The sequence below is a fragment of the Gracilinanus agilis genome, unplaced genomic scaffold (assembly GCF_016433145.1).
Source record: "Gracilinanus agilis isolate LMUSP501 unplaced genomic scaffold, AgileGrace unplaced_scaffold38125, whole genome shotgun sequence".
Lineage (NCBI taxonomy): Eukaryota > Metazoa > Chordata > Mammalia > Didelphimorphia > Didelphidae > Gracilinanus > Gracilinanus agilis.
The window spans coordinates 1-10,319 of record NW_025371496.1 but is presented as its reverse complement, the minus strand read 5'-3'; the positions used below and the strand labels follow the sequence as shown (position 1 = coordinate 10,319).

General features: G+C 57.7%; 1 protein-coding gene across 1 annotated transcript; it reads left to right on the top strand.

Moving 5' to 3' along the window:
* Nucleotides 1–1,095: 1,095 nt before the first annotated feature.
* Nucleotides 1,096–8,615, top strand: LOC123255038 (GATOR complex protein DEPDC5-like; the record flags this gene model as incomplete). Its single annotated transcript, XM_044683905.1, has 4 exons — nucleotides 1,096–1,267; nucleotides 3,863–3,923; nucleotides 4,698–4,780; nucleotides 8,024–8,615. Coding segments are annotated over 4 exons (609 nt in total), but the record flags the coding sequence as incomplete, so codon positions are not given.
* Between the last annotated feature and the right edge of the window lie 1,704 nt (nucleotides 8,616–10,319).

Below are 10,319 nucleotides of genomic sequence, written 5' to 3'. Positions count from 1 at the left end.
AGCGGGCAGGTGGGCAGCCTTGGTGTGGGGAGTCAGCAGGCAGGCGGGCAGCCTTGGGAGGGTCAGCGGGCAGCCTTAGGACGGGAGGGTTGGCAGGCAGGCGGGCAGCCTTGGCGAGGTGGGGGCGTCACTAGAGCCTGCTGCTGGGGACAGGTGCGCCTGGAGATCGGGGGTCTTCCCCGGCCCCTGACAGGTTTAGGACTAGATCGTAGAGAGCTCCCCCTCGGTTTTCTCGATGAGCCCTCGTGACTCCATGAGCAGGCCTGTGCCTTTTCCTTGCCCCCCTGGCCAGGCTGCCACAGCAGCTCCTCAGCCCCCGGGGTTCTCAGTGGGTGTCCTTCAAGGTCTCCGTGCCCCAAGGCATGGATGTCCCCATCCCAGCCAAGCCTCCTGTTTTGGGCCGGGCGTTCTTCCAAGGCCTTTCTCTAAGAACGGAGCCGAGCTCTCGAGGGGGACCAGCCCACCTTCATAAAGTGCTTACGGGCTGAGCCAGGCCTTTCTTCATGGCAGCCTTGAGGTAGGCTCTGCAAGTAGCCATGTCCACATTCTACAGATGAAAAGTCAAGGCTCAGGGAAATGAATGGACCTGCCCCAAGCCACCCTGCTGTTGGGCTTCTCAGAGCCAGGCCTGGGAGCCGGGAGCCTCAGACTTTGGCTTGGATCTTCCTGTACTGAGCCCAAAGCCAGGCCCAGGCCATTCTCCGATGATAGTCCCAGGATTTCTGATGTCCAAAGCAAGACCCTGTAACCTTTCTCAGCCTGAGGAACAAAATGAGCTCTAAGGAGGTTCATGTTCCCTTGGCGCCCCTCTGCCCGAGAGGGGATAAAAGCCTCTGGAATCCAGCACCCTTACGAGAGAGGTGCGCGTCGGCCCATCGTCCTTAGCCGTCGCCAGCCTCCAGGAAGAGTCTGCTTTTCCTTCCCTTGTCTCTGGTGAGGCCTCCGTGCCCCCACTGCCTCTCTCGGCCTCCCCACGTTGGGGGCACTCTCAAAGCATGCAGGTAGTCCCAGATCTGAGGATTCTGCCTTTGAGCCATCGGTACCCGCCTAGGAGGCTCCGTGAGCACAGAGGCAGCTTGTGTGTGTTTCTCACAGGTTCAGGGTTGGCACCGTAAGGCCACTTCCTGTGGCTTTTTGTTAGTGCCGGTTCTGGAAGGCCCGTTTGCCCTGCCCAGCTACCTGTATGGAGACCCGCTTCGAGCCCAGCTGTTTATCCCACTGAATATCAGCTGCCTGCTGAAGGAGGGCAGTGAGCACCTGTTTGACAGTAAGACCCGCTCTCCTCTGCCCTTTGGGCCCCCCAGGGCTGGCGGACCCTTTAGTTTTAGAGCCTAGAATGGCAGACCCAGAAGGGGCCAGGGCAGGCAGTGTCCTTCAGGGTCCTCTCATGCTGGCCCCCCGAGGAGCCCGGGCCTACAGAAGGCAAGGACTGGATGGACCTTGATTCAGACTTTGGGTCTCTACTCCACAACCCTGCTGAGGGGACCTCGATGGCTCTCATTCTCTCCCTGAGCATCTTCTGGGTGGGCCCCCTTCTTGCCCCTGGTTCCAGGTTCTGGAGCACAGTCCTCCCTGATGGTGTTGCCCCCGGGTCAGCGGGATGTTCTTTGCTAGGACAGCGCCGCCTCCTCGTCCCTCCTGCCCTAAAAAGCATTCTGGGCCATTTTTAGGAAGGGCCACTCCCTCGTAGGAGACCCTGGCGGGTGCCACCCCATAGGCCTGGCTACTTTTCTACTTTTTGCCCTGCCATACCTGACCAAGGAGGGGGCTATACTAGAAGGGTCGAGGGCACGCTCCAGATCAGGCCGCCGCCGGTAGGAGGAAAGGAGGGGCTCAGTGGTGGAATCCATAGCCCTGAGCTCCAGCCCTCCTAGCTGGGTAGAGCCAGGGCAAGACTGGGCCAGCTCTTTCCCATCTGGTAAATGGGGGGCCGGGAGGGGGTCCCCATAGGGTCCTGGAAGGAAGGCCCTTAGGATGGCAGAATTTCCATTCCTAAAGGCAAAGGTAGCTTCGTGTATTCCTTCCCAGAATGCTGTGGGCAGCTCAGAAGGGGCAAATTTAAGGCAGATGCCTACACTAGCCGGCAGGGCAACTGTAGAACTGCAGGATGTCTGGGCTGGAAGGGGTCACCCCAGTTCTTCTTGGCGCTTTGTGTCCCCCAAGGCATAAGCAGTTCTCTTGCTGCTTGGGCCAGGATGTTTCCTACCCTCCGGCACCCTCTGCCCCTTCCAGATGGAAGCTGTGGGGGAGGCGAAGGACAAGCTGAGGTTTGGGCTGCATCTTTGTGGTTCTGTCCACACTGCTCAGCAGCTTTGTTTCTTCCAGCCCTAAATAGAGCCTCGCAGCGCGCATCCCCTCAGTTGCTATGGTTACCGCCAGGGACAGAAGCCCTGGTTTCAGTGATGGAGGACCAGCCTCTGAAGCCCTTTCTCCCTGCTTCTCGTCCCTGCTGACAGCCTCCTTCTGTCTCATGGGAAACATGCTCTACATTTTCTGAAACACAAAAGCCCGATAGATCCTAAAAAAAAAGAACGACGCCCTTTGGTTGCTCCGGCAACCTCCAGTTTGCCCTGGATAGAAAATGACAGATACAGAGCGGCCTGGCTGGGGTACTGCAGGCTCTGCTCAGACTTCCCAAAAGCTCCCAAAGCCTGGGGTGGCGTGGGGGCCCCTGACACCATCCATGACAGGTTTGGGGTTTTTTAAACCCGTATCTTCCATCTTAGAATCAATCCTGTGTGTTGGTTCCAAGGCAGAAGAGTGGTAAGGACTCAGCACTGAGGGTTATGTGACCTGCCCAGGGTCACACGGCTAGGAAGTGCCTGAGGCCAGCTCTTAACCCAAGACCTCTTGCCTCTGGGTCTTGCTCTCCATCCACTGAGCCACCCAGCTGCTCCTCCTCACTGGTTTTTTGAAATAAGTTTTTATTGCTGCTTCTTATTTTCCCATCACCAACGTTTCCCTGTATATCTGTCCTCCCTCCCACTTCCAGAAAGCCATTCCTTATTACCGAGAATCAGAAAAATTAAAAAGAATTAAGCCTCCCACGGGCACATGGGACAAGTCTGGTATTTGAACAGTGATCCGCACCCGTCATCCCCTACCCCTACAGAGAAGGCAGGAGGAAGGCGCCTTCTCTGTCTGCTATGAGGCCAGCCTTGGCCATCCATGGCTGATTTTAGATGCTCTGGGGAGACTCCTCTGAAGAGAGATGCCGCCCTTTCTTCCTGTCCCCGTTATATAGACGAGGAAACCAGAGCTGAGTGATCTTGAGAGACTTGGCCAACATGGGGGGGGGGGGAGACATTACTGGGTAATAATGCTGGGGTCGGGCTTGGAATCTGGGCCTTTCCATTCCTCATTCATTGCTCTCATGAGAGTGGAAAGAGAAAAAGAAACGGGAAATTGTGGAATTGGAGGCATGATTGAGTCCATTCCCTCATGCCCACGAGGAAGGCTCATTGGCCCAAATTGCCCCCAGACCCTTCGTGAGTGAAGTTCATCTTGGCCAGCCCCGCCTTCCCCCTGAACAAGGGAGTTTCCCTCTCAGATTCCAACAAGAGCTCCCTTGGCCTTTGCTTTGAGAACCCCAGGGGCAGAGAATCTAGTTCCAAGCATGGCAGCCTGTTCCAGTTTGGACAACCCTTATGGCAGATTGGGGCATTTTCTCTGAGAATTGAAACCTGTCTCCCCCACTCCCTGGGATCCCCTGCCATATGTTCCCTAGTTCTGCTGGTCCGATGGTCCTTCTGCTGCCCAGGTCACTGATGAGACTCATTGGCTTGTAGACCCAGAACCAAGAGGGACCTCTTGGCTGGGTCTTCATTGTGGTCACTGGGTTGACCTCCCCTTTCTCTCCTAGGCTTTGAACCGGAGACTTACTGGGATCGGATGCACCTCTTCCAAGAAGCCGTGGCTCACAGGTGCGTCGGTTGGTAAGACAGACATGTGTGGGCCTCTGGTGCCAAGAGTACACTCGAATCTGGTGGCAGGCTTGCCCTCTCCCAGTTTGTTCTTGAGAGGGATTATGGCATGGTGTCAGGCCCGGGAACCCATGATTGGGGGCTCCAGAGAGGCTGTGACAGCAGCAGGAGGAGGGAACTCAAGGTTCAAGGGTTTTCCCTCTTCTTCCCCCAGCACCCCCAATAGCTTGCAAGTTGGGCTAGGGGCAGCTGGGTAACAGTGGATAGAGCCAGGCCTGGAGATGGGAGTTCAAATTGGGTTCAAATGTGGCCTTGGACACTTCCTAGTTGTGTCACCCTGGGCAAGTTATTTAATCCCCATTGGGTGACCCTTATTGTTCTTCTACCTTGGAACTGATACACAATATTGATTCTAAGACAGAAGAGGAAAGGGTCTTAAATAAAGCAGTAGGCTGGTCCTTGGACAACAGAACCCCGCCCAGCCCAATCTATCGCTGGCTCTGGCCTTGGTGACTTTCCAGCACTTTCTAGGACTTTGGGGGCCCAGAGCCTCCCCTGTGCCCTAGTAAATCCTCAAGGGAGTGAGGAAAGGATCTGGTGAAGATGGCTTGTGGGCCTCTGCCCCATTCTGGTTGGGGCCTTGTGGCCAGGATGGCAGAAGGACGTCCTCCTTCTCACAGAGGGAGACCCAGCTGTCCTTGGCCACCTTGGCCACCCTTGGCCGCCTTGGCTCCAGAGCCCTCGGGCCTCTCGGGGCTCACTTTCTTCCCTCAGGTTTGGATTTGTACAAGACAAATATTCTGCCTCCGCCTTCAACTTCCCTTCTGAGAACAAGCCCCAGTACATCCACGTCACAGGTGAGCAGGCGGGAGCAGCGGCTCTGGGGATGCTGCAGGCTGTGGTCCTAACTCGGGGGCTGGTCCAGGGGGGATGAAGCTTAGAGGCAGGCCTCTGGCCTCTGACTCCCAGGAGAAGGGGCTTCCCTCTTCGGCTCTTGAGCATGACCAGAGGTGGGGCCTGTAAGAGGGAAATTTAGGTATTTTATAGATATATATTTAAAACTTGGCCGCCAGGAATCAACAGTTCAGATTGATTCCGTAAATTCCGTAATTAAATCAGACCCAAGTCAGCATCGGGTTAAGGCAAGTTTATTTACAACTAGGAAGGTGAAGGTATAGGATTAAAGAGAAAGGGAGAGGCTAGTCCAGGCCGGCCTGGACTAGAGAGAAGGTTAAAAGGCTAAATAAATGAAGCTGCAAGCCACAAGGCCCAGCAACCCTGCTTAAGGCAGAGTTTGGAAGCGGCCCAGGTAGGCCAAGGAAGTCAGCCTAACTTAGCCTCGTGACAGTACACAGTAGAAGCTGTCTGAGGTCTCAGGAGCTCCTTCAGCACCTAGTTCAAAGCGGGAACTGCCTCCACAGGAAGTAACCATCAAACTTAAAGAGATCGTGTCACTTCTGGTCCGTCCACCTCTAATTCAAGCGGACAGCTGGCAGTCTCTTCATTGATTTGGACTGCCCTTTGGGCAGTCTCTTGTTCTTGATTTGTTACTTATTGTCACGTGTGGGTAACTCGTCTCCCCTCCCCACTAAGGAAGGTGAGGGTGACATCATTTCTAGGATAAGTAGATTTTTGACTATGAATGGCTAGAGTTAATTCCATTTACACTGGCCTGGAGCCTGAGGGGCCTCTAATCTCAGAATCTGGGGTGGGCAGGCAGTGGCTGGTCCCAGGCCCCCTCTGTCCTCCCCTGAGCTAAGCCAGAGGGAGGAGGAAGAGGAGGCCTGGCCCAGCAGTGGGCACCTGACTTGGGTTCCCCTTGACTGACCTTGATTAAGTCAGCATCTGCACACCTCAGTTATGTCATCCGTAAACTGGGTTCAGGGCCCATTTGAAAGTGGGTCCTTCTTCCTCTCCCATGCCAGCCCACAGGGAGTGGCAGGAGGGATGAGGCCACGTGTGTGCTGTGAGGCTCCAGTGCCCGGTTCATCCTTCCCGCAGCACAGGGAGGGCCTTCTGGCCCCTCGTCAGCCCACAGGCATGTGTTGAGCACTTCTGTGTGCCAGGCAGTGGATGCTGCTGCAGGAGGGGATCAGGGAGCAGTGAGGTGCCCAGCCTGGAGATGGGCAGTACTGGGTTCCAATCTGGCCTCAGACCCTTCCTGGCTGTGTGACCCTGGAGGAGTCACTTCACCCCTGTGGCCTAGGCTTGACCACTCTCCTACTTTGGAGCTCATCCACAGTATTAATCTTAGACGGAGGGTCTTTAAGGGTTTACAAAGAAAGGAAGGAGAGGATTGGATCCCACATTCCACAGGGCCACGCTCAGGCCTGTCCCTGCCTCCCCCAGTCCCTGCTATGAGGATGCAGAGAAGAGTGCTGTGACTGGGCTGAGAGCCCTGAGCTCTAAGTCCGGTTTGGGGACCTGAGTGAGCCCCCCAAATGTTCTGGGTGCAGGTGGTGGTCCCCAGGCTGTGGCCTCTTGGTCTTGGACTATGTTATGATTAAAAATGATGAGGGCCAAGATCAAAAGGAAGAATAGTATTTTAATAAAAGCCATGCCTAATAGAGATAAACTGGCCACGTGCCTGTAAGAAACCTATTCCAACCTCACCTCAGCCATTTACCTTCCTATCCTCACGTGCTCAGGTAGCTAAAGAGGAAGTCCCAAGTCACTTCCCCTTATTTTAAAAACCGTCCCTCACCTTGAATACGTGATCCAAAACAGGAAACCCATTCGGGATCACGGGAAATGTAGTTCCAAGTATCCCAAGTGATTTTAAATGACACAACTAAGGCAAGTCCTGATCCTATAGAAGGAGTGAAGGGTCCAGCTTGTCATGTGGCCATGGCTTGGGTCCAAGGGAAGAGACCCTGTGTGACCTCAGGCATCCCCAAGGGCCACTGGAAAGGGGCCTTCTCAGGTGTGGGGAGCTCACTACCTCCACAGCCGCCAGCCAGCATCACTGTGGGATCTCCATCCCCTAGGGGGTCTGAGGCAGGCAGCCGCAGCACACCTGGCTCTCCAGGCTCCCCTAGGCCCAAACAGAACCAGGCTGCTCCCTCTTGTGTGTGGCGGCCCCTCGGATGCTGGGAAACTGGAGCCTTTCCCTTCCCACCACAGGAACAAAGCCGCTTCCCCATCCTGGTCACTGCCCTAGACACTGTCCAGCTTCTCAGACCACAGACCTCCCAGCATGGCAGCAGGGTGCCCTCTGCCAGCTGATGGCCCGAGATCCCTTTGGCATTGATACTCCATGCCTCTAGAGGCTCTCCCAAGGTCTGCCCTTCTGGGCTCTGGGTTCTAAGGGCCACTTCTGGGGTCCAACCCTGCTGAGTTCTGCAGTCATGTCTCTTTCCCTGAGGGTTATCCTCCTTGTGGGTGCCTGGATATAGGGGCTGCAGGTGACAGCACAAGGATGCTTGGGGGCAATGCCAGGGCTGGCTGTGGGCAGAGCCATCAGCTTCTTTGCCTTCTCCTAATGGATCATCGGGGAGGTCGAGCATGGCTACTTGTGGCACAGGCCCAGTCTTTGCACCTGAACCTCCCTAGCTGCTCCCTGTGCTCTCCCAAGATGGGCACCTCCCTTGCCCCTGCCTTTGTACCTATTGTTTACCACTGTGGGCTTTGGTGCCCTCTGCCCCCTTCCCTGTACTGAATCCTCAGAGGAGGGATCAGGCTGGCTGTTTTGGGCCCTGAGGGGGGCATACAAGGAAGCCCATTGAGGTCAAGGAGGCCTGGTGAGTGAGGAGGCGGCCAGTCTCTCCTAGAGGCTCTTTAGTGGCTGGCGTGGGTTCAGAAGGCCTCCCTTTGGGCCTGGCCACCAGCTCTGCAGATCTCTGTGTCTGAACCAGAAAGGCCCTGAGACAGGGCACCCCTCCTGGGTGCTACTGGGTGCTGTGGTTCAGAATCTACCTTGCCTCGCTCTTGGCCCAGGATTTCTCTCTGCTTTGGATCTGGGGGCTGCTGGCTTGGTGTCACTGCAGGGTCTGCTGGTCACGTGGGGACCCAGGAAAGGTGGAGGCCTTCCCTGGGGCCCGACGTCGGGTGCCCCTGCCCACGAGCGCCTGGGTCTGACGGCTCCTCGCCTCTCTCCACAGGGACTGTCTTCCTGCAGCTGCCCTACTCCAAGCGCAAGTTCTCAGGCCAGCAGCGGCGCAGGCGCAACTCGACCAGCTCCACCGGCCAGAACATGTTCTGCGAGGAGCGCGTGGGCTACAACTGGGCCTACAACACGATGCTGACCAAGACGTGGCGCTCCAGCGCCACCGGGGATGAGAAGTTTGCCGACCGACTGCTGAAGGACTTCACCGACTTCTGCGTCAATCGCGACAACCGCCTCGTGGCATTCTGGGCCAGCTGTGTGGACAAGATGCACGCCAGCGCACCCTGAGCACCTGAGCCGGGCAAGAGGCCTGGGCATCGGGGAGAAAGGGCTGGCCAGAGGCCCAGAACTGCTGGGGAGGCTGCAGATGACCTGCAGCATGGGGTCGTGGCCCCCCGGACGGAGTAGAGACCAAGCAGGGCAGCCACCGAACGGGGCAGCCACGGAGTGGGCCAGCGGGGAGCTGGAGCTGCCAGGCCCTCCCTGGTCGAGGGCAGAGAATTCTGTGAAATAGTGTATCATACGTCAGCATGAGGTGTACAGAGTGTAAATACAGAGGAGGAATAAAAACCTGATGTAGCCTCCGAGTCCGGCCTCATCTCTGCTCAGGGAGGGAGCACCATGGCCACCTCGTCCCCAGAGCCAGGCTAGCAGCCTGGGCGTGGGGTGCACCTAGCCTGTGCCCAGATTTAGTGTGGGAGGGAAGGGAGCTGGATGGAGCCCAGAACATACTGAGCTGCTGGGGGCCTTAGAACCGGGAGTATCCGGGCTGGGAGGGGCCTAGAACAGGGAGTGTCCTGGCTGGGAGGGGCTTAGAACAGGGAGTGTCCTGGCTGGGAGGGGCCTAGAACAGGGAGTGTCTGGGCTGGGAGGGGCCTAGAACAGGAAATTTCAGGGCTGGGAGGGGCCTAGGATGGAGTATCAGGGCTGGGAAGGGCCTAGAACAAGGAGTGTTAGAGCTGGGAGGGGCCTAGAACAGGGAGTGTCCAGGCTGGGCGGGGCCTAGAACAGGGGGTGTCAGACCTTGGGGGGCTACTTGTACCTTGCAGTGTCAGTTGGAAGGGACCAGAGAACAAGTTGTCAGAGGCGAGATGATGGCTAGAATAGAGGATGTCACTGCGGGGAGGCAGCTGAGAAGAGTGAATATCAGAGCCAGGAGTTTCTTTAAAGGAGGAATTGAGCTGGGAGGGGCCTAGGACAGGGCGCCTGGAACCTGGAACAAGGCCTGTCTAGGTTGTGGCAGTCTTAGAACGGGGAGTTCTGACCTGGAAGAGGGCCCTACACCTTGGAGGGAGGGAGCAGAGAACAAGTTGTGAGGGCAGCTTAGGTTAGGACAATCTCTGCTTAGAGGGGATGGAGCAGAGGAGGCTTAGAACCCAGAACAGCATTTCTAGGGAAGGCTCTAGAACAAGAGATTACAGAGAACTAGGAGGAGCCTTAGGACACGAAGGGGAGGGGCTTAGAATAGGGGGTGCCAGAAAGGGAGGGGCTTAGACCAGGCAGTGCTAGATGGGGGAGGGGCTTAGACCAGGAGGTGCTAGAAGGGGGAGGGGCTTAGAACAGGGGGTGTCAGGACTGGGAGGGCCCTAGAGCAGGGGACATCCCAGCTCTGAGGAATGCTCGCCCCTCCCAATCCCCAGCCAGGGGTCCCGGGCAGTCCCGGGTGGTCCGCGGTGGTCCCGGGCCCTCACCCAGGAGCGGAGGGGACTTGTCCTCGGTCACACCCCACTCTCTGCAGCCCCGCCCCCACCCCACCCCCGCAGGCAGAGGCTCTGACCTGGCGCTGACCCCGCGGGGGCGGGACACGCCTGTCACCTTCGGCAGCAACAAAGTGGCCCCCCCTCTAGGACCCCCCAGCCTGGCGCCGCCTGCCCCACCCTGCTCTTCCCTAGGCGCCACCTTGGGTTGCTCGACGCCACCAGTCTGGCCTGGGTCCGAGGGTCCCAGCGTCCGGTACAGCCGTCTTTGCAGCCCTGACCTAGGGGGGTGGTCCTGGGACCCCCAGGACTGACCCCTCCCAGCCCCCACAGCCCGGAGCAGCGTGAGTCCGAGGTCCGGCCCCTCCCCCCCACCCTTTGGGGGTGGGGCGCGCCCTCCTCTGTCCAGCCTCAGACCGCGGGTGGGGGTGGGGGGCTCGGATGGCCATCCTGTGGCTGGCAGGGGGTTCTAGCCTGGGGACTGGGTTCTAGGTTGGGCCCCCAGGGGCCTCTAGGTTCTGTGTTCTAAGCCCCATCGCAGCCCTGCTGGCCTTCCTGAGGTGCCTGGTCCTGGGATTCCTGAAAGTCCCCGTT